Source organism: Melanaphis sacchari, unplaced genomic scaffold (assembly GCF_002803265.2).
Source record: "Melanaphis sacchari strain LSU unplaced genomic scaffold, SCAv2.0 Contig81_pilon_pilon, whole genome shotgun sequence".
In the NCBI taxonomy this organism is placed as follows: Eukaryota; Metazoa; Arthropoda; class Insecta; order Hemiptera; family Aphididae; genus Melanaphis; species Melanaphis sacchari.
Window position 1 is genome coordinate 1 of NW_020271579.1, and position 25,449 is coordinate 25,449.

The 25,449-nt window shown below is 28.2% G+C and overlaps 3 protein-coding genes across 4 annotated transcripts; 1 reads left to right on the forward strand and 2 right to left on the reverse strand.

Annotated features, from left to right (window-relative positions):
* Nucleotides 1-3,502: 3,502 nt before the first annotated feature.
* On the reverse strand, nt 3,503-4,743 carry LOC112602051. Its single transcript, XM_025349964.1, has 3 exons — nt 4,341-4,743; nt 3,594-4,268; nt 3,503-3,522 (listed from the first exon to the last, which is right to left on the reverse strand). Exons 1-3 carry the CDS (start codon nt 4,741-4,743, stop codon nt 3,503-3,505), a joined length of 1,098 nt encoding a protein of 365 aa, XP_025205749.1.
* Nucleotides 4,744-9,017: 4,274 nt separating this feature from the next.
* Nucleotides 9,018-10,954, forward strand: LOC112602063 (TM2 domain-containing protein almondex). Of its 2 annotated transcripts, none has more exons than XM_025349984.1 (7): nt 9,018-9,327; nt 9,417-9,544; nt 9,662-9,747; nt 10,065-10,214; nt 10,273-10,391; nt 10,541-10,684; nt 10,753-10,954. In XM_025349984.1, exons 2-7 carry the CDS (start codon nt 9,469-9,471, stop codon nt 10,886-10,888), a joined length of 711 nt encoding a protein of 236 aa, XP_025205769.1. In that variant the 5' UTR covers nt 9,018-9,327; nt 9,417-9,468; the 3' UTR covers nt 10,889-10,954. The 2 variants fall into 2 exon arrangements, with proteins under 2 accessions (XP_025205769.1, XP_025205768.1); XM_025349983.1 differs by having other exon boundaries at nt 9,019-9,322.
* Nucleotides 10,955-11,309: 355 nt separating this feature from the next.
* Nucleotides 11,310-19,596, reverse strand: LOC112602075 (transcription termination factor 2-like). The gene is made up of 17 exons (XM_025349995.1): nt 19,387-19,596; nt 18,826-19,166; nt 16,504-16,672; nt 16,216-16,440; nt 15,560-16,156; nt 15,359-15,500; nt 15,159-15,275; nt 14,865-15,065; nt 14,668-14,793; nt 14,396-14,604; nt 14,132-14,338; nt 13,286-13,491; nt 13,137-13,231; nt 12,924-13,072; nt 12,691-12,852; nt 12,361-12,570; nt 11,310-11,636 (listed from the first exon to the last, which is right to left on the reverse strand). Exons 2-17 carry the CDS (start codon nt 19,086-19,088, stop codon nt 11,310-11,312), a joined length of 3,405 nt encoding a protein of 1,134 aa, XP_025205780.1. The 5' UTR covers nt 19,089-19,166; nt 19,387-19,596.
* Between the last annotated feature and the right edge of the window lie 5,853 nt (nt 19,597-25,449).

Below are 25,449 nucleotides of genomic sequence, written 5' to 3' on the forward strand. Positions count from 1 at the left end.
TTCGGTGTACTTCGTTCAGTTACGTATTACTAATGAGAAGACGACGATCACATGAGAAAGTAAGACTTCCAGTATCTATCTCATACAATAACTACTGATTTGGTAAATTTATCGAATTCGGAAAGTATTATCCTGTGTTGAAAATTCAGCGAAGAATGTTAGGTTGTCTTATAAAATTGAAAACTCTTGCTAGAACGACATTAATAGAACCTTAAACAATCAAATAGATCATTTTTAATAAACCCAAAAATTGTGGAATAATAAAATATGTATGTAATAATAATATTTTTTTAAATTAAATTCAGTAGCACAAAAATATAAGTATGTATGTATATTGTAATTATAATTAATTTATAAGTGTATTTCTCATTAAATTATGTTTAATAATAAAAAATAAACTCGATATTTCAACCACATCATTTTGTTTCATTCCCGCATAAGACGCTTTCTCGCATAAGACGTTTTAGAGAGCTGGTCCCTTAAAGAGCGTCTTAAGCGAGTTTTACTGTAATTATTAAAATTGTTATTATTCTTCTTATTATTATATTATTATGAAGTTTGTTATTCATTTTTATATTTCTTCTTCTTCTTATTATTATTATTATTTTAAGGCTATGTTTAAAAAAGTCTATAACGTTTATACAAATAAACGTGTGTTCCTGTACAGACGTACTAACAAAGTTATATTACTTATATTACAAAAAAAAGCCCTAAAAAAATCAAAGGTTATATTCAATCTGTTAGGTGTTTGTTACCTATATTTAGTAGAGACCTTCTATAGATCACTCATAAGATATTTAAACAACAACAATTTACAACACCCAAAGTTGTCATAACAAACTGAACAAATTTTTTTCTGTTATAAATTTTACCACATAGTCCATACACAATAACGTTTTTAATTTACTTTTGAATATTATTAGTTTATTGCTACTATTAATCTCATTATTTTATGGTTATTAAAAAATATGTTATTACTAAGATTCGGAAGTTATAGGAGCTAAAAAATGCAAAATATGCATGAAAAAATTTCAAAATATGCATTAAAAATGATGTTAAATATAAAATAAAATTATTCCTTATTCCATAAGAAAAATTTACATTAATTAATTGTCAATAAAATAATTATATATTACGTAAAACCTGTTCATAATTGAAAAAAATTATAACTGGTTGCCATTTTGACAACATCTCATTGAACTAAAAATATTATTAAAAATATTTTTTCAGTATTTTTGAAATTACGTTTAATTCTTTCAGTGATAATTTTGTGTTTCAAAATTTTTCAATTTCTTAACTGCCTTTGTACAGTTCAGATTTCTAGTTTGGTCAGCTATAAATTGAGAGCGAACAGAACTATATGTAATTCCTACAGTTACCGAGTCCTAATTATTTCGATTTAAAATGATGATTCCGCTCAAGATCGATTTTTGTCAATAACGATTCAAATTTAATACACCAATCACAGTTAGTGGTCCATTCGACACCCTATACGTATGCAGAAGAGCTGTATCTACACGTTACCTATATTGATAGTGTTCGTCAGGGATGGGCAACTCTAAATTACTAAAATTTCAAGTTTTAGAAAATTAAAATCTAGCGGTCTGATTCGCAAATAGAAACAAGAAAGCAAACAAAATAAGTCATTCAAATATGTATTTTAATTATCAATTATTTTGTTTATAATGTGAATTTTCGATATTAAAATCATATGATATAATATGAAAATATAGTACAAGTCAGATAAAAAAAGCAGGCCAGCCGCCAGTTACCTATCTCACTAGGTGTATTTGTATAGGTTTCATACTAAAAATATAAAATATCTTATAGGTACCTAAATTTTTCTTCTAACGACTGTTCACGTTTATTTGTAACCAATTCAACGAAATATGCAGATATTTAAACGAAGCCTAATGATTTTTATTGTATCGTGGCAATTAAAATATTCATTTTTTTCTTCAGTAGAGTATAATCGTATAAAAAATTAAATATAGTTAACTTATGTACAATAAGTTTTAACTTTTTATCCTAATTATTCCATCAAATTTGTGTTATAAAACACATGAATCATGAAATTTTCTACGAAAAAAAATAAAAATTAATGAGGTTAAAATGTTTAAAAACATTGTATTATCATTTGAAAACATTTCATAATTTTTTTATATATGAAGTTTTGAAATACTATTACACCAAAAACATTGACTCTTCTCAAGACAAGGTAGATTCGTCTTTTAGGTACAGCAGTTCTGTTTCTTAAACCAACCTAGCCACTTACGTACACAACAAGTAACAGTAAGTTTCACATTATTATGTGACAATATTTATTCATCTGTTTTTATGTTAGTTTTTTTTTTTTTTTTATTGTGTATAAAAGCTTAAGATTCTTATAGATTATTCTATCACTAGTGTTTGTTGCATACCTTTCTATTACAATTATTATCAAAAATTATTAAAATGTTTCTTTCTAAATGTTTATTTTCTGCAATTTTTTTAACAGTATATTTAGTTATTACTGAATGTTCAGTAGAAGATTTAATTTTTGGAATGGAACTTGTAGATATAACCAATGGGATACTTTATAAAGGAGCTCCTAGGAGTGAATTAGGTAAATGCTTAATTTATAAAGTTTAGGAATATGTATCTCTTTTACTTTGATGCTCGTAAATTTTTTTTATTTATATTAATTTTTTATTCTATTTTTTAGCATATCATATTGGTGAGTGCTATTAGCTTTTTTAATTATATATATTAATATTTTTTTTTACTTTAACGTTGGTCAGTTTTAAATGTATATAATATACAGTTTTATTATAAATAGAATAAAAGAATAAGCTATACAATTTCTATACATATTAGTTATAATGTTTGTAATCTGGTTTTACCTCGGAAAAAAGAACATTTATCGTGAAATCTACCCGATCGTTTATCAATCTACAAATATCTGAGATCTTCAAAGCTCCAACGCCTTTCTTTTAAGGAGTATAGAATTTGAATCTACACATTAGGTTACCAATAAAAAGAAGGTGTGAAACCATTATCAATTTTGTATATTATTTCTTGTACATTAGTTTATAGAATATTTTTTAAGTGAAAATGAATAATATTCTATAAATAGAATATTTCTGTCAAATTCTTTGCCTTATTCGGGAAAATGAGAATACAATTACTAAATCATTCTTATGAATATTGTTTAAAAAACAGAAAACAAAAATACATATACCTTTATTGTTACCTAGTGATCTTAATAATTGATTATGCAAAAATAACTATTAATTGATATGTACGAAGGATTTATTATAATTATCATAATCTATTTTTCATGATAATATCTATGAATGGGACTTAAATAATATTATTATATTTATGATTTTTGATTTATCAGAAAAATTGAGAACATTTGGATTCAAAGGTTTGTATACTAGGTACACTATGAAAAAGAAAGTAAAAAAAAAATTCATAATTAATAATGGCCAACACGGACTTTAATATTATGTTTTTTTTATTATGATAGTTTTTCTCCCGCTGTAATTCAAGATTGAATGCAGCGTGCCTCGAACGATTTGACGCTGGCATTCCCAAAGTTGACAACAGACTGCCGCACATGAGCACACACATGTCTTCGATCAAAACTAATGCTTCGTTGCGCATCTTGTCGTTACTTTCAATATCAAAATTCAAATTTGTCGTTCGAACTCTGTGCAAAATGTCATCAACCATCTCGTCCTTGTATTTCTCCCACAATGCATTCGGGTTCAATGGATGACATGTGGCTATGATGATCGCAAACAACGTACGAATTTGATTTGCTGGCGCAGAAATGGTTGCATCGGCGAGTGTTAAGTCCCAATGTGAATCGTTTTCGAGCAAATTCAAGCATTGGCAAGCTTCCCGAAAAGTTGTATACAGTACACCAACGACAGTACGCAGGGAATTGAAGGATGTCGGGCCCCTAACGTTCACCAAAAGTAAGCGAAGATAGAAGCATTCGTCTTGGCGTGGATGAACTATGTATATTCGTCCGAGGGAATCAGTCGAATAGACATCTACGAAGCCAGCAACAGCATCACCTTTCTTCCTGCGTTGAAACTTCTTTGATGCAGCATTCCATGTATAATAGCGTGGTATTTCCGAATATAGTAAAGTCCTCGCGAACGGATCGCTTTCGCATGTCGAAAAAAAATTTGTCAATGTCGTTGCTGGTGGTCGTTCTGCTCTTTGCACTGCGTTCGCTTCCGTAAAGTATACACGCTGACCGTTCTCTAAGTGAACTGCCAAATGTGCGACAGTCGGGTGACGTTCATGAATTGTAAATGAAAACAGCCGTCAAATTGCCTCATTACAACTCACGTAACGTCCAAGTTGAAATTTCATCACCTCATCGTTTGCATTTGGATCAGCAATGTCAAACACAGCCATGTCACTCCCTTTGTTTACATATTTGCAAACATATTTGATAGATTTTATGGAGTTGCAATACTCAACATTGCAGTGATTTGAGAACTTTTTCGACAAAAGTGGATAATATGAAACGATCCAGCGATTATCGACGACGACATCTTTTCCCTTGACTTTCATTATGATTGATCTGCCGTTGTCATCTGGAGAACGACGCCGATACAATGGATATCCGTCGATTCCACTGATTGTGTCAGCCACAAACGGACGCGGAAAACGCTTAATGCAGTTTCCGTTTTGCATGCACGGTGACCCAGGATTCTGAGTTCCGCAAGGGCCATGTATCATGTTCGTGGTCACAACAGAATGCAGCTCAGGATCTGTTTCTGGATCTGGTATTTCGGCAGAAATGATCGAATCAATATGATCTGGTCAAACCTTGTCAAACATCCAAAGCAGAATGTGCGCATGTGGTAAACCACGCTTCTGCCATTCAACCGAGTACATCCAACAACGGATTGCGCCAAAGACCTTCTATTTAACGATGTAATTCATGAGTACTACGATCTTTTGTTTGAATAATCGTGCAGTGATGTCATGTCGATCACTTGGTGTTTGTCCTGTCAGCAACTGATTTGTAATTTCGGGCCATTTCGGATTGCAAGTAAACGTGATGAACAAATCAGGTCGTCCGTAATTCCGCACGTACGTCATCGCATCTTGAGCATATTCCACATGCATGTGGTGCGGGCTTCCAATATGAGTAGCCGGGAGAATAGTCAAACGACCAATGTTGGTCGCGTCTCCTTCGGTAGCGATGGCATCACGCAAGTGGATGTACTCGTCTGATCGTAACTTTGACTGATTGAAGCGAATGAAATTGAGACGCTCCGTTTCGACCTTGACGTACATGTCGACGCAGTACTGTTGAAACAACCGGCGATATCTCAATAGATGGTTGTCAATATCTTGTCGAATCATCAATCGATATGCATAAAAATTCATTGAGCTGACATTTTTATTCGTTTCTTCTCCTGAAATATGAATTCAAACTTAGTTATAGTATGAAAAAGAAATTATGACCTGTAAACAAACCTGTCATTGGGTTGACCATCTTTATATTTAAGTGATAGCCATCCTCTCCTCGACAGAACATCAACGAGTATTGAAGTGCATCATATGACCGATGAGTCTCGTACACGCGCTGCAATTATCCACCATCGCGACGCTTAAGAACAATATCGGGTGATGCCACATTTTCGCCAACTACTACTCATAAAATATTTTTCAAATTTTAAAAATGATTTTTGATCTCACACATTTAATTTTATATTGCTTGATTGATGATGTCAAAATATATTATATTACAATATACTTTACACAAACATTAAATTACACAATAGTATTCAATTATTCATTTTTTAAATAGATTAAAGACAGATTATTGTATTCAATTAAACCAATTATAGTTATTGCTAACAGTCTGCACAATTCAAATGTACATATGTGATATGCAATTTATATTATAGCCTGAGAACATTCTATTAATGACAATACAGTTGTTTCACTCAGTTTAGACCGTGAATTCACTATTTTATATGTTTAGCCTTTCAGTTGTTTACATTTGAAAGATACAGGGGAAAAACAGTAGCACAATTTTTTTTTTTTTTTTTTTAAATATTTTGTCATCACAGAAAGTGCATAATATTTCTTTTCGATATCTAACTATCTATAAAATATCAAAAAAAATATTAAACATTATGTACAGTTTTTTGATTTTCAACTCGCTAACGTTTGACATGCATTTTCCATAATACGTTCATCTCTCCTTTACGCCCACATTGTCCGCGATCCGATGCAATCGGATCGCCTACCTGGGAGGTTCAAACGCGTTTAAATGGATTTTCAATGGTGATCGCTTGAGAAATCGAGCGCTCGATTCGACTTAAACTTTTTTGCGTACTAAACAGCACAACGCCTTCGACGTCAGGAGATATGACAATCCGCCGCAGGCGGATTGCCCTGTCAGGAATCGATATTCGCTGGACGATGACTAATAACTAGACACTTGATAACCGTTTCGGAGTGTATTTATTTATTTTCCATACTCAAAAGCATCGGGCGAGCCACGGGAAATTCATCCAATCCGCCGAAATTGGATTGCCCTGTTAGGTATCGATATTCACTGGGCGATGACTGATAGCTATAGACATTTCATTACTTTTTCGGAATGTATTTATTTATTTTCCATGCACAAAAGCACAGGGCTACGGGACAAGGTGTATTACACCTGTAAATTTAATGAAATAACCCACCACTAAACGTTCGAATTGGACTTTTATTATATTATAAAATTATTATTTATGCGTTTAAAACGACACCGCCAAAGTGTAAAACCACTAAATCAGAGGTACCAACGACTCAAACATCGTTATCACTGGTTTCGCCTACTAGACTTTTCTAACTGCGGTATTCTTAAGTCCTGTCTCCGACCTAGGAAATTCACTTCAAACGATTTTCAGCTACCTAGGGTATTCACATACAGCGAGTTTCATCGACCTAGGGTATTCACTTACTGCGAGTTTCACCGGTGCTAGTAATCTTAATAATCTTATAATATAATAAAAGTATATAAAAGTCCAATTCGAGCGTTTAGTGGTCGGTCATTTCATTAAATTTACAGGTGTAATACACCTTGTCCCGTAGCCCTGTGCTTTTGTGCATGGAAAATAAAACCTTTCAAATGTAAACAACTGAAAGACTAAACGTATAAAATAATGAATTCACGGTCAAAACTGAGTGAAACAACTGTATAGTCATCAATAGAATGTTCTCAGGCTAAAATATAAGTTGCATATCATATAATATGTACATTTGAATTGTGCAGACTGTTAGCAATAACTATAATTGGTTTTTATTTTTAATTAAGTATATATAATATAATAAGTTATAATGTGTAACACATACACACATAAATATATATATTTATTGAATATAGTAATCTATCTTTAATCTATATAAAAAATGAATAATTCAATACTGTTGTGTATATTACAATAATATAATATATTTTATAATTATCAATCAAGCGATATAAAATTAAATGTGTGAGATCGAATCATTTTTAAAATTTGAAAAATATTTTATGAGTATTAGTCTAAGATTGGATATCAAAACGAAAAAAGCGATTAATAATGATCGAATTCAATGAGAAAAAAAATGCAAAAATTCATTATGAGCATTTTCTTAAGGAGCCGCCCGAATTTCGCCGGAACGGGTTTCGAACCTGCCTACCTAACGTTGGGGGACCTATCCTATCATCTATCGCAGGGGTCTCCAACCTTTTTTTACGGCGGGCCAAATTTGATATACGCTTTGGCATCGCGGGCCAACATTTTTAGAAAATGTGTTGTCTAATAAAAAAAAAAAATCTTGTCTATCTAGGATTCTAGGAATATCTGATAGGTTATGAAATTGAGAAATAAATAAGAATAGATGAGATTTATTTAAAAAAATGTATGTTTATTTATATAATTTTTTAATTTGTTAATCAATTTAATAAAAAATAAATTAAAAACAATGAAAATTAATATATTATTTTCAAAACATTAATTAGCTTGGCGGGCCGGTGCAAAAAGCTTGGTGGGCCGGATCCGGCCCGCGGGCCGTAGGTTGGAGACCCCTGATCTATCAACTACAGTTTGAGTTGTAATCTACGACCGAATTTCGAGTACTTAAACCGTTTTAGAGATGCGACGAATACTACATTATACGTCGTTTAACCGATACAATTTTTACGATTCGCGTGTCACGAAACCGTAAATCGCATATTTATTGTCGTTTAGAGTGTTTCTGACGTATTTGTTTACATTATTTAATCGTATACGTCTTAGTGACGTACTGAGTTTATTATCACAGACACATATCACGATATCGCCCCAAATGTATGCGATTAAAAGCATTAAAACGACTCGAGAGCAAGACTCTCTCGAGAATCTGTTAAACCTGACGCGCGTTTCTTTTTTATTATACACATAAAATAAATCGTATTTCGTACGCCGTCGAGACAGTACCGATGAGGTCGCAGAGGCGTCCGAGGGTGGAGACACCGAAAACAAAACGACGCGTATTCGATACGGATAAATGATTTATCGTATCGTAAAAAAAAAAACAGTAGTGACGATACGACGACCGACCGGAGAACGCGCCGCAAACGGAATTCGGGGACGCGCGGCTCGCGAGAGACGCGTTCCGCGCGATCGGAAAACGCGCGGACGGGACGAAAAAGACCCGCTCTGGGCTATAGCGTCGAGAACGCGGCTGAAAAAGGTTTCGAAAGGCCGGAAAAAACGGTACATAAAAACAATAATAATAAGTAATAACGACCGATAACGACGACGGCGGGAGATAACGATAATGGTGCGCGGGCGATAACGCATATAACATATATACAGAAAAAATTTTAACTTTTCGATTGGTCGAGACACTAAACTTATCGGCCCGTGTAGCAACTATTCTTCGTTTTATATTATAAAAAAAAAAAAAAAAGAAGAAGATTGTACTTGTACAATAATTGTACATAATATACTTGGATCACAGATATATAAAAATACTTTTTTTACTATTTTTATATATCTGTGGGTACTGCTTATTATTTCTTATCACCTATCGATGTTATCAGACATATAAAACAGAATAAATTTTATTCTGTAATCTGTGGTTGTAGACGTTGTAGTATCTTGTTATTATATTATTATTCTTTTTTGTTGCTATTTAATATTTATGGTACTTGTTCGACGATTTCCATAATCCGTTATTATTGACAATACTAAGATCATTGAAGAGAAATTACCTATAGTGAGGAGTAAGGACAACTTATAAATCCTTAGTTGTCACGTACATTCATTAAGAATACCTGTGATAAAAAGTAAGGTGAAATACTTAATAAAAATAAATAGTTACATATTGAAAATTCATACTAGAAATATCACTAAATTTTAAAATTTGTGTATAATTTTCAGGCACTTACAGTTTTTTGTTCGTCATCACTGTTTTATAATATTGAAATGAATTATGAAGTCGCAATATTATTACTGTGCAATTATATTTTTATTTAAACTTATACCTAACAGCATAGCATCTCAAAACGGTAAATTATAAATCTACTAACTAGTTTGTGTATTTAATTTTAAACTTATTTATTAAGTTATACAAAATCGAAGTTATGTTCAATCACTATTTATGGTTTAAAAATATTTTTTCTCAGATGATGACCATGATTTATCACTCTCTAAACAAAAGCAAAAATTAATTCAAACTACAAATTTAAATAATTCAACACATCTCAGGATGGTAGGTACGTTTTATTATTGGTTTATTAAACGATAATAGAATTTTGACTTTTTAGATATTATTTAACTTTCATAATCATTATATAATTAAAATATAATTATATAGAATATAGACTTTTTTTAAGATTGATCTGAGTTATATGACAGTAAAAAAAAAGAAAAAAAAAGTGATGTCAATGTTACTGTTCTATTAATATTTATGATTTGTTTATCTTATAAATTAAATTTATAAGACCGTTAGGGAAAATAGAAATAAAACAGGATTTGACTGTAGTTTAAGACTTACAAATATTCTGTAATAGTTTTTTGTGTTTAAAGATACGCCATGAAGATGATTTGGAACGTATAGTCTCTGAACATAAGGCTTGTTCAAGTATGCCCTATCCAAGTATCAGTTGTCATATGAATACAACATGTGTGTATGGAAATCAAACAATAGCTATATGCAAAGCTAATGTGGATTGTCTGGTATATAGTATGTTTTGAATTTATATTTTTACTATAATGAAATATGTGCATTTTTTAGGGTGAAAATACTTTTGCTAAAAACTTGACCTGTCGGTTTTGTTATCAGACTGAGTTTTGGGAATATGAATGTGTAAAAAAAATTTGTAATTCTGCTGCTTCTCCGCCAGCTTATTACAGGTTATAATTTTTATGATCAATAGTATTCATTGGTTTATAATCTAATTTAGGTGTAGATGAAAAATACTAATTTATAAAAACAGATAGATTAGATCATATCCTTAGATTCTTAACTTCCTATTTATTTAAATAAAAAATGTTTATTATAGGGCTAATTGTACAGTGAACAGAGATGTTTTGTGTTTGGGAAGAAGAACATTTTTAAAAAGACTGCGCTGCAATTGGACAGGTGGTCATCGGTGGTCAACTGCTTTAATTTTAAGCGTTACACTCGGAGGATTTGGTATAGATAGGTAAGTAATTCATGCATATTGTAAGTGATTATAACTGAAATATTATTTAAATTTTTTTTTTTAATCAGGTTTTACTTGGGACATTGGCAAGAAGGCATTGGCAAATTATTCAGTTTTGGAGGTCTTGGTGTTTGGACACTTATTGATGTATTATTAATATCTATCAGATACTTAGGTCCAGCAGATGGTTCTCTATACTTGTAAAAAAATGTCAAAACATTGATTTTATTACATTTACAATAAAATGTTAAATATTAGTTATTTTAAATTCGCATAAAAATATACAATTTAAGATCATTATAAATATACAATTTTGTCAATATGTAGCTAAATTATTTACTTATTACCTATTTAAAAAAAAATAGGAGATTTTTTAACCAAGAATATATCTGATTTAAATTCTATAGAAGAAAAATAAAACTAATAAATAAATAATACATTTTCTATAGTATATTATATTTTATTTAAAAACATTTTAGTTTTAAAAAGATTTATAATAAATTTAAATTGAGGATAATTTTGAAAATTTGTTTCTAATATAAAATTTAAATCATAAATAATGAAATATATAAACAGTTTTCATTTAATTTATAATTATAAAATATATAAATACAAATAAATTTAATTAAGTTCTAACTTTATTAGGGTTTATATTAAATATTTGTTTAAGGTCTTCTAAAGTAATTTTAGTACCTTCTACATTACTATAACCACCAAAAATGTTATTAGCAATTTCAATCTTTTGAGTTTGAATTGTTTGAATTGATGTTTCAATAGTATTATTACAAATGAACTTGTACACATTGACTGGTTTTTGTTGTCCTACTCTATAAATGCGATCACAAGCTTGTGCTTCAAGTTGTGGATTCCAATGAATGTCCACCAAAAACAAATGGTTGGCAACTACCAAATTGAGACCAACACCACCAGCAGTTAATGACAGTAATAAAATCTGTAAGAAAATTAATTAAAATATAAAATTCAATAAAGTAGCATTTATACATACAAACATTGCATAAAGGGTAAAAATTTCAAAAACACCCAACAATGTTTAGATAATATTGAAAAGGTACTTTTCTATTACATGACAACCACAATATTTTATGTCTTAGGATACTTTAAGATGACAAGACAACTTTAATTTTTGGCATCACTTCCAGTTTATTGTGATTACCATAATATTGAAAATTAGGTTAGGATTAGTTTTTTTATTAAATTTTGTTTTTAATGAGAATTAAAATAATAACATCACTTCAACAAAAATTAAATATTAAAAAATATAATATTTCTTTTTGATGTCTTGGTAATATATTTAATAATTATAAAATATAAATATTATGCTTTTAATTTAAAACTAAAAAACAGTTAGAAATAAAATTGACTCAATAAATAAATATTACTTTAAAATTAATAAGGCTAGAATTGTATATTTATCTTTTACATCAAAATACTTTAAAATATTATCCAGTATTTAATAATTATAGTGGCTATTAATATTATAGTCTCACTAACCCAGAAGTAACATTCAGAACAAGGTAAAACTAATAATTTATAATTTATAAAAGCGAAGAATTTTAAAAAGTAATTGCAGATGGCATATTACATAATATATTAAAATTATATAAATTAATTACAGTAATTATAACATATGATATAAAATTATACTTTATGTATACCTTTGGTCCACCGTTCACTTTGTTAAATTCACTAATTATTTTGTTTCTAAGGAGAACAGGAACAGCTCCACTAAATATTTCAGTTTTGACATTATACTGAGATAATTGTTTATTTACAAGATTTAACACACTTGGCCATTGAGAAACAATAACTGCTTTATCCTCTGTATGTAATACTTTTTCCTTAACCATATCACAAACAGCTTTTATCTAAAAAGAATAAATTGTTGTACAACTATAATATACAAGCTAATCATAAATTTGTACAATAAACTTTAAAAAAATTATACAACATTACAATAATCTTTTAATGCTTTATTGTTTTCATACTTTTGAACTAATCCATGTTTCTTTAAAAATTACGTTACTATTTTTAATAGTATCTTTTTCAGTGCTTGGAACACCAATAGACATTCGACTCAAGTGGTCTACTATATCTACATCACCAATATCTTGTATGCCATCAACTTTAAGACTTTCATCTTCCAACATCTATATAGCAATAGTGTCAAGTTTTTATTTAATTATTAAATTGTCTATCAAAAAGTAAATAAAACACATACATTTTTCAACAAACATGGATGACAACATAGTTGCCTTAATCGCAAAATCAATACTAAGATATGATGAGCTTGAATGTTTTTGTTATTCAATAACTGTTTGAATAATTTATCCAATTCAGGATGATCTTTAAAAATATCGTTACTATTTTCTATAAAAATAAAAGAGCAGTTTTAACATCATTCAATGATAAACTTCTTTTCAGTGTTGCTTACGACTTAAATATTTAGCTTTATTATTCACTGGAAAACCACGTTCAACAGCATTTTCTTTATCAGCTTTTTCATATAGATATGTGGCAAACAGCGAACTAAAATTTTACTTAAATAAGTTTAAAGGCAATTTACTGGAAAGACTAACAAACCTCGAGAATTGCAAAACTTTTTCATAGGCATCTTTTTCTTCATTAAATAAATCAATTTTGACTGTATGAAATGTTTTTGGTGGTAAATCAAATGATGTTGTTTCTTTTAACTGGTCTTTAGTGCGTCGTAACATCAGTGCCTTTACTAATAAGGAAAGTCGGTTTTTACCAGCATCATCATTATTCCCTACCCAACGTTTCCAAACCTAAAAGCAAAATTGCTTATTTCAAAATTAATTTCACAAAAAAATAATTTAAAATAATCATACATTTAGTACATAATTTTTCAAAGTAAAAATTTTAAACTATTAGAAAAAATTGAAATTTAGACGTTTAAAAAGTATTATTTTTATTAAAAAAGTATCTAGAATCTAATAAAATTAGAACCATATTTATACTCAATAAATAGAATAAACAAAATAAAAGCAAGAGCACTATTAACCTAGTAAAATAACCATTCAAAATTTAGAAACAATGAATTTTAATAACAGTAAATAATTTATCAAATTTGTTAAATAACAATTTTGATAAATTATTATATTCAAGCCAGCGAGAGAACGCTACTCTTTGTCATAGCCAAATAAACGAGCTCTGCAGTTTTATACCCAAATTTAGTTAGTATTGTTACAAGTACATGTAATAATTTAATATTTATAGATCATATAATTAAATTAAAAGAGAAAATCTACAACAAATCAAATAAAAATGTCTTATATTAATTAAATACTTAGTATACTGTAAAATAATTAAAATAGCAATACTTTTATGCCTAAATTATTTATAAGAATATATTATACCAGTTTGTCATTTTTTTAATAAGATTAATAATGGAAAACTTATACTTACTGGCCAGTCATCAAAAGGACGACACTTAATAAATTTTAATAACGCATAAAAATCAGCTTCCTTGTTATGAATAGGAGTTCCGGTTAATGCCCACCGATTTATACCAGAAAGTGAACTTACTGCTACAGAAGTTTGACTTTTATGATTTCGAATTGTATGGGCTTCATCAAGAATGATTCGACACCATTTTATTTGAAATAGTGGACTCTATAAAAATAAACTAGTTAACACAATGTTACATTTTTTGATAAAATAGATACGAACTGTTTTACTATTTTTTTGGTCCCACATAACTGTATGGTATGTAGTAATAACTATATTTTTTTTTGCCAATCGTCTAGCAGAAGACTCTCTATTTGTTCCATAATATTTAATAACATCTAAAACTCTTGGCTTTACTTTAGATTTTACTTCATTTTCCCATTGACTAATTAATGATGATGGGCATACAATAAGGGTTCCTCCTTTAAAAGCTGAAAAATCAAGCATTATAAAATAATTTAATACTAAGTGTAAATTAAATAATAAATTTATACAATTAAGATTTGAGTCTTCAAAAGAATCATCTGTATCAGAATCTTCATCTTGGTCTTCCTGAGCTTCATAAGCTTTAAGAACTAGAGAAATCATTGTTAAAGTTTTTCCTAAGCCCATATCATCAGCTGAAAAATTTAACAAAAATGAATATTAATATTTAAGAATTGTTCAGTGCACATAAATGTTATTAATATACCTAAAACACCTCCACGTGGTTTTTGACTCTCTCTCCACATCAACCAAGCTATAGCATGTTTTTGGTGGGGCATAAGCTCCACTTTAAGTTTTTGTGGATCATCAGCTAAAATATTGGAAGATGGACAGGTTCCTAATGATTTGTGCAAACTATTAAGGACGTCTAAAGTCATAGTTTGCTGTGTACGATAAGTATTCAAAGCTATGAAAAAAATAGGTGGTTTTAGGTTTTATTTTTTTAAATAACTAAAAAAATATATATTTATTACAATAAATAATATATATTTAAAAATACCTTTGTCACCCATGGCATTAATGTCAATATTACCAGCAGCCTTTTTTGTTAATGCGTTATTAATATCTAATGTTTGTAAATGATATGAATGAGGTTTTTGAGGTATTTTTGATTGATCTGAATAAATGTTATTAAAAATAAAAATTATGCATTATTAATTAATTACATTTAGTTGGCTAAAAATATAGACATTGTTAAACCTGGGTAATCTTCTAATTTTTTGAGTACATTATTTAATTGTATTCTTGTATCTTTAAGTGCACTTTCTTCTTTTATTATAGCTCTTTTTAATTTATAACCTCCATCAGGTAATAAATTTAAATTAGTAATTTTCATAGTGTTCTAAAATTAAAGTAAAATAAATTTAATCAAAGATAAAAATATATGTATCATTTACTCACTTTCATATTAGCAATATTTTTTGTAAATCGTCTTAGAATTTCTTCTAATCTTGTTTTTTCCATTTTCAGAGATTGAAAATCTCCACTCGTCAGTTTTTTTGTATTATCAGTTGAAATTTCTTTTGGCGATATACAAGATGTTTCATCAAATTTTTTGTCAGTTAAATCAATTTTTAAATTATGGTGTTTTGGTAAATATAATTTAGATGTTTGTGGACTATCATTAATTAAATCAATTGTTTCAATAATATTCTCATTTTTTTCAATCTTTGATGATTGTTCTATGTTTACTTTATCAGATTTTGGATATTCTAAAATACTACTCTGAGATATTGGATCATGTAAAGAGTAAATAGTGTTTGAAAACTTCAAATCATCAATAAATGGTCGGTATTGTTTAGATGATGTAACAGTTGATTTTTGATGTGCTGAAATATCATCATCAGAATCACTAGGTTCAATTAAAGATAAATTCTTTAATTTTGTTTCGACATGAAATTCTTCATGATTAGAGACATTCTTAGGTGTTTGAAATATTTGATGTGGTGAATTTACAACATTGTCTTCAGAATCTGATTCTAAAATTAAATTGGTTTCCTAAAAAATATAATGAATAGTAAGCTTTTAAAAAATATTTAAACTATTAAAAATCTTACATTAAAGATATTACTCTTCGTTGTGGTTTGGCTTTCTTTACTAGAATCTAATATTAAAGCTTGTTTGGTTTTAAGTTTTTCAAGAGGTTTAAAAGATTCATTAGATATAATATTTTTTTTATCAGTAGGCTTATCCATGTATTCTTCAAGTAAACATTCTTCACCACTTTCATCAGATTCTATTAAAGATGGGCTTTTTGTATATGAAGAATTGTCACTTGATTCCTAAATAAAGTATATATGTAAATATTAACATTTAAGTAAAAATAAATTGGAATAAAAACTTACATCAAAATTACTATTTTTTGATTTTTCATCATCGCTTGATTGTAATACATTTCTATATTTAGCCAAATTTTTTCTTAAAGGTTTGAAAATTGATTCATTTATTGAGTCATCAGGGGAAGTTGTTTTATCATGATATTTAAAAGATTGTTTTTCATCTATTCTGCTATTTCTAAAAAAAATAAAATAAAAATTGAATTGCATTATAATACAATTTATACATTTTATACAAATATTTAAATTGTACATAAGTGTTTATATAATACATTACAAATAGTAAAAATATTCAAATTAAAATATCAATATCAAAATAGCATGATACTTTTATAAAACAACCACATCAAGTATCTAATATATTATATAAAAATAAATGTTCAAAAAATGTTATTTATTAAAACATATTTTTACACAATATTTTATATACCATATACATCTTTTAAAATTTACCAAAATTCAATTGGTATCTAGTAAGTAATATTATAATAATATAAGCTTTTATGATAACTTTTGAATCGAATTTAAAGAACAGAGATGCCCTCACCTCAAAAATAAAAGAAAGTCACTAAATTCTAGACTACACCTATTACGTCCGGTACTAAAATCTAAACTTCCACTTCATAATAAATTAATTTTAAATAAAGCAATGCTACATCCAATCTGGTCGTATGGTGCCCAAATATGGGGCTGTGCCAAACCATCACAATTAAAAACTATTGAAGGTTTCCAATTGATCTCTCTCCGTACAATATGTCCCGCCCCTTGGTATATTTCCAATCACACCCGCCACAAAGATTTAAACATAGAAGCAGTTGATAATTTAGTTAAAGCTTACTATAAAAAGTTCCACTCAAAATTACTTTTTCATCCCAACCCGCTTATTGCAAATCAACACACAGTTATTTTAGTAGCAATGCTACTACAGTAAAACTCACTTTCTTGCATAAGACGCTATTTTCTATCAGTCCCTAGACATTTCCAATACTAGTCAATTTAAAAACTACCTGTTAAAACGATCAAATTTTCTTTATCTCATCGGATAAAAAGCTCTTTTATTCAGCAAATTATAATTTTTAGTAGTTTTGTGAAAATAAAAATAGAAATTTTACTTGTTTGTTCGTTCTTATCATTTTATTTTATCGCTATACCTATTTTATCAGTACAGTTTTACTGTACTCTGTCGTATTATGAAATTTAGTAAATGGTTTGCAACACCTATTAGAAATTCGAAAAATATTATTTTCAGCAGAAAAATTTAAAGAAATGTTGGGTTATCTTAATAAAATAGAAAACTTTCTTGCTGAAACGCATTGTCAGAATTGAAAATCGTAAACAATCAAAAATAAATCATTTTTTTAATAAACAATAATAAAATATGTAATAATAATTTATTTTTAAATTAAATTTAGAAGCAAAAAAAATATGTATATATGTAATTATAATTAATGCATTAGTGTAATGCCCGTTAAATTATATTCAATAATAAAATAATTAACTCCATATTTCAATCACTTCATTTGTTTTTCACTCCCGTAATAGACGCTTCCCTGCTTAAAACATTCTTGAGAGCTGGTCCCTTAAAGAGCATCTAAAGCGAGTTTTACTGTATTTTGTTTATAAAATGTTTTCATTGTTATTAAATAATTTGAAGATAAAAATTATAAATTTTAAATACAATAAGAATAATAAAAAGCTTTTGGTTTTTCTTATATATACCTAAATCTTAAACCCCCTTCCTTATTCAAAAATTCTGGTTACGTCATTGATAGTATTACAGGACACATATAAAGTGTCTAGTAATTATAACTGTCTACCTAAAAAGGAAAAAAATATTTTGCTGTAAATCAACAAGGCTAAATATATAAATATATATTTAGAATATTTTTGTGAAGTGTTTTCAAATTTTATAAGACAAAAATAGTATAAATTGTGTAAAAACTTAATTTGGAAGTGTAAGATTTGACTTTTCATCTAAAAAGAGCTAATTTTTATTTTTTGTTTTTTAAATTGCACAAGCTATCATCTTAAAAAATTTTAAATACAAATTTACATAAAATGCATTTTTAATTTTAATGGTATCTATCATACTCCCCTCCCATGATCAATAATGATTAATTATTTATTATTACATTCACAGAATAAAGTGTAGGTAATAATGTAACAAAAAAACAAACGCAAACTAATTGTTAAATAGCAAATTCCTGACTTTGCACAATTAATAATATGTTGATTTTACTAATGGTCATAGTTATTATATAATACTTATTATTTATTAATATTATACCTAACATTTTGAGTTCAATTAGTTAGCAAATGAAAAAAACTTACTGGTCTGACACTTCTGAATCAGATGTATCAGATAATCTGAATAATGTTCTGTCAGATTGAATATGTGCAGAATTATTTTTAACATTTGACTCGTTTAGAGTTGGTGCTTGTCGTCTGCGACGAGAAAAGGCTTTCTCAGCTCGAGCACTATCCATGTGCGCATTTGAAGAATCTCCATCGTCGGTATCGTCTGATGATTCAGACATTAATCTTCTCGCAAACCTACTGGTGAGTTTCGAAGATGTGGAACGTGAAGATTTCATATTTGAGATATCAATTTACAAAGCAGTGCTATAATTTGATTACAGTACTGGATTCAAGCTTAGATTTAGAACGATTCACTAAAACGGAAAAACAATCATTTAAAAAAAAAAACAAAATGTTAACATTGAAGGCAAAAAGTGCATAATAATATGTAATTTTAAGTTGATGTCAAATTCTAATACCGAACTGAACCACTCAGTTCTGAATAAAGTGTATAGCCATTAATCTTGTATGAAATAGTCAAATAGAAACGAACATAAACAGTAAACAGCCCTAAAGCCTGAAGTCAGAACTCACCAGGTACTATGATAATGATATTGATATACTGATACTGATCACTGAATAGTGAATACTCAATACTGATGTACAAAAAATAAAAATGTAGGACTCTTTAACATTCAATATTCCTGAATCCTGGTAGACTTGGTAGAATGTTAACATTGTTAATACTGTTAATAGTTAACCGTTGCCGTTTGATTTCAAATTCGACCAATCAACAAACAAATAATTTAATAAATCCGCTACATATTATATAGTTATAAAACTATACACCGAATTTTATGATAATATATAAGCTGATAAGACATGGTCTTATATACAGTCTTAGGAGAATAGATACTCCCCCGCGCATTTTTAAATATTATCTGATCACCCACGTTTGAAAATATTTCTTTTTTTTTTTTATTAAAATACTTTGAAACTTTAAACACAATACTTTAACGTTTAGCATACTTACATTGCAGTTTGTTCTTTGAACTTTCTTACGATATAAAATTATTTCTCACATGTGTAATATATGCTAAAAAGTTTGTTGATACCGTTGTAATTTAATATCACATGAAAAGTTGACAAAGTTGTACAAAATGAAAAAAAAAAACAGTTAAATACTTCACTCAAACAAAGAGCTCAGACAGTAATTATGAAAAATTATTAACCGATTAATGATTATAGGTCATTAATAAAACAATAGAACACGTGTAAGATTACCACACAATAATAAAATTGTTTTAAATAAAGAATATGTATATTATTTGTTTCTAATTTAAAATTAATATTATTTATTATTTTTGTGACTTTAAAATTCAAATTTTTACAAAAATGAATATTAATCCGTGTGTAACTATTTTTACTTAAACTAAAAATTCAAAAACATATTATATAACTGTAAATACTTATTAATACTAACTTATATTAACTTTACTTTAAGTACATTAGCCACCACCATTTGGCACCCTACAAATTATAAATACATATTTACCCGAGCCCTTCAGAGCTGGCCAGTATGGTCCTGTATATGAGACCCTGATAGTTTAAACGCGGTTTTGTTGTATAAAATCCGTGGTGCGGCAGAGATCAAGCTGCAGTTGTTGCGCGAGTGAAGTCATAACGTAATACAAATTACAAATTACATATTGTTATGATAATGGGGTATCATAAAATTACTTTATAATGAAAAATATTATGTAATTACAAGCGCACGACATTCTATTATAAACCACGACGTGAGTACTAGGATTGCATGGCCTGATGGTTGTGATCGCGATTAGTATGAAAAACATATGTATAGTGGTTAGTAGGTATACGTCGTCCAACGGTGTAGTATGTACAATATACTTACGAACAGGTGGTGGTGTCTTATTGTGCTGCCCATCAATACAATGAAAAAAACTATATAAACACAATTCAGTACATCCATTGTAAATTTTCACAAATGTGGCTTTTCGAATTACAAAAGGCTCTAAATATAATATGCCGTGTGCAGTGTTGTACAAAGATAATTTATAAATTAATCTGGAAAAAAACATATAATTATGCATAATATAGATTTCGAGGATAGATTTTTTGATCCTATACATTTTCATTCAGCTGTAGTCTATGGAATTTAATGGATGTTTAATCTATTAGTTAAATTGTGTTTTATCTTAAACAGAAAGCAAAAAATTAAAAGAATTTAACGTAAAAATTTACTAATTATGATCATCAAAATATCTATAAATATACGAAATACAATATGTCATTAAAAATATAAATAAATTCGTTTAAGAATCGGATAGCTAATATAAATAATATTATACATTCAACTTGAATGATTCAAGTATTGTAATACTAATATCAAAAAAATTTCTATAAAATATAAAATTCTACAAACACTTTTAAATTGTATACTAAATACATATTTAGTTGTACAAAAGCAAGTAGTTAATAGTTACTTACTTATTTTTTTATTAAATTCAATAAAAATAACTTATGGACGACAAACTTCATAAATGTTGACAAACATTAAAATATTATAGGTAGCTGTGATGGTATGAATGTTTTGCTAGTGCGAAAAGAAAATTCCAGTTACATGAATACGGCCCACTATTATTTATACATGTCAGTGGCGGGTTGTCTCTTAAAACTCTTATCATCTTAATTTAATAGAAAGTTTACTATAATGCATAATTATTGTATTATGCATATACTTCTATAGTTCTATAGTACTATGAAAATTATATGTATAAAATTATACAACCGATGAGAACTGTTTTTATTTATTTATACGTAATACGTATATATTAAATATAATTAATGTTTATTATCATTATTGAATAGCATCATCCACAAGGCCACAATTATTTTAGGGTTAGCCTAAACTTGGTTCCAATGTGGAATTATTTTCCCCTAAAACTACTTCAGTTCCGTTCGCAGTATGTTCAAGTTCTATTTCATTAGAAACGATTCCGGTTACATTTTTGATATCTGCGGTTGATAATGTGATTTTTATTCTTTGATGGTGTTGAAATTTCCTGGTTCTAAACTGTGTTATTTAATTCTGTTTTGTCTTTAACCTTTAAGTGATATTATAATTGAATTTTTTTTTAAAATCGATTTACTAATAGAGCGATCAGGATTAATATTTTTAGGAGGGTTCCCTCTATGACTCTATCTCATTTCTGTTACACAAGGTGACAAATATTTAATATATTAATTTTTTATTTAGATTTTAGCCTTCAAAAGCAATAGTTATAACATTTATTACTTATAACTTATAAGCCTGTATTTTTTTTTTTTATTACTATGGGAGAAGGTACTGTTTATCATCATGGTCGTTCAAAAAGGGGAGGGCAACGTGACCATTTTACACCAGGCCCCGGAGTTTGGGGGCTCGCCTATAGACTAATTTATCGTAATTATATTATATAGATAAACAAGCGTCATTTTCAGTTATTCTAAATGATAATAATTATAATTAATTATTATAGGCTATTGTTTATTATTGTCGTGCTGCCGGAATGGCGAATAGGAAGAAATAGAATAATATAAAAATTAATATATAAACATTTCTTCGTAGGGATTCGTTATTGCGCGGTGTACCAGACAAGCGGTGACTACATAAGCTGCTTATAGAAAATAATAAGTAAATCAATTAACACATAATATGATACTTACCCATGAGGGCATAAACCGTGGTATCGCTACCTACTGATTATTTTAAAGTAATTTTTTTTATTGCATTTTTAACAAATTTAACCTTAAATATATTTTTAGGACATTTTTTGACGATTTTAGTGCATTTTCTTAGTTTTAAGAGCATTTTTTACAATTTGTTCATGAAATGAACAAAAATTGTTGCGATTAAAAAGAGACTTTCGGCAAACTGCCGGCGGCATACGAATAATAAATTATAGAGCACAAGTTATCGTCGATAACAATTTTTTTTTTTAAATTATTATTTTGGAAAGAATGATTAAGAAAATAGAAGTACAACAGAATTAAATAAGTAACAACAAACAATACTATTAAAAACTAAATAATAAATACACTACTGTAGTACCTACCTATCATTTTAAATTTTTTTTCCAATTTTAAAGCTATATATTAAAAATAATTTAAATGCATTTTTATAGTGCATTTTTTGAGTTTTTTAAGTAATTTTTGTATTTTTTGAGGTTTTTTAGGTCATTAAAATTCTAGACTTACTTATAAGTTAGAAGTTAAAACGTTTAAATAATAATTATAAAATCACTAAACCGATTTATAAAATTGCTCAACATTGCTATATACGAGTAAACGAAGATATTTAATGTAAATAATAATTTTAACAAATTAAATATTATTAAGCTGAAATTAGAAAAATAATAATTACATTATTTGCATGAAACTATTATAGCAACTCGCGAAATTTAATCATTTCAATCGTTGAATAAATATTTGGATTATAAAAAATTAGTTGAATATTGTAATTAATAATTATATCGTATTGTACATATTACGATTTTCGCATAAAAATCTAAACATGGACTTTAGCCATAATTTCATCAAATCAATTTTTTACCGTATCATTTCGATTCCTGTATATACTGTAAAAAATGAATGTTTTTAAGTTGGTGTACAAATGTAAGGACTGTTTTGGAATTTGCCATCGCAAATGCCACAAGGAATTTACGAAGACAATGCAAACATACAAATATGAAGAACCAGAACCGATCAAGACAATCGTAAAAAAATATAAAAATGAAATCGAAACTCGAAAAAATGTGCATGCAATCGTAGAAAAAAACGAATTAAAAAAGAGAGTGGAAGAACAATATAAGTTATTTCTAGTGAATCAAGTAGGTACGTAACATCAGTTTAGTTAACACATTGCAGGTACCCCCATGGTTTATATTATATTATTTTTACACATCTATCATACTATTATACTATATAATGATAAACAAGGTCGTTCCAAGGTTTTTTGGGGTGAGACTGGCGAGAGGCAATTTTGAGGGACTCTTTGATCATCAAAATACGATATAATAAAAACAAATACTCATTGTCAAATTCTTGCAAGTGTATTTTTCCAAACTTTAATCATAACTCATAAGTCATAACCAACCTCATTAAAATGTACGTATGTCGTATTGTATTGGTAAATTTGTGGATTAGATATATTTCAAAAAAATTCTTAACTATATATCACACTAAATATACTAAATAAATTGAATACAGTAGGGTCTCGTTAATCCGAACGAGATTGCGAGATTGAGGAAAGGGATCATTCGGATTAACAATTTGTTCGGATTACTAATGATTTAAAAAAAAAATCAATTCTCTAGCAATCTAAATTTTGAAATTAATCTTTATCCATGCTGCAGTATTAATTCATAGAATTCATTATTGAAAAACACAATGAATACAATCAAAATCGACAAAATCATTACAATTATGTATAAATAGCCAGTTAATAAGTACATGTATTGCTTATTACTAGTTATTAGGTACTATGAATTATTATGATACACGGTTAGTGTCTAATATTGACTTTATTTGGTAAAGTTTATTAGCGAGTACCTATCAGTAATCACCCAAAACACATATTATACTTACGGATCAACGTTTCAAAACATCAGAAAAAAAGATGGCTTTTTGCATCAAAGTCCCAGCCCTACTTATAAGTAAAATAATATAGACTATAGTATTATGTTTAATAATAATATATTTATGTGTACAGTGTAGTGTACATGCTTATTTTAAACATTCCATTATGTAAGTATTAAGATTTTAATACACATTTTGTCAATCAATATCCAACTATCAATTTTTTTATTCATCCAAACAATATTTTTTTGATTGGATCAGAGTCGCTTTTTTATTAAGAGGACGTAATATCCCGCATGTGTTGTCTCCGTCTGAGAAGTGTGTAACATAGCAAATTTTTCGTTCAGCAGATCACGTTTAGCTCTATTAGTTTAAAAATTAGAGTGAATCGACCTCTTATAAAATGTAAAGGTAAAAATATTATTTAGACAACCTCGTGGGTTTTTTACTATATTATAATTTTGAAGCAAGTTATAAGTATTTTAAGATGAGTAAATAAATCTGTAGTGAGGGCAATTATTATGTTCTCATAAGTACCTAATTTTGTTATAAAACATAATTAGGACTCCAGCCCCTCCCCCCCCCTCTAACTTGTACGACTAGTTATGCTTATCGCCTATGCTAATTAATAATAGTTATCACTTATCCACTCGAAAATGTATACTGTCTAGCACAGCGGTACCTATAGATATTATATTATAAATAAAATATATATAAATATACATTCATATTATCTTGTCAACATTTTTTTTTGTTCTTATCATTCCATGTGTGCTTGAGATATCACTTGATATCAACTGTTGCAGTTAAATCACAGAATAGATTAAATTTCTATGATAGACGATGGTCAATAATAATTAAGTGCTTAAGTTAAAAACTTAAAACTCTAAAATGAAAAATTACCAAATCAACTTACGATGATCATTTATTATTAATGTTACACGTTTAAATTTTTTAACGTTTTATATATTTAATTTATTTTTTCCTAAATTCATTATTTTTTTTTTAAATTTATTA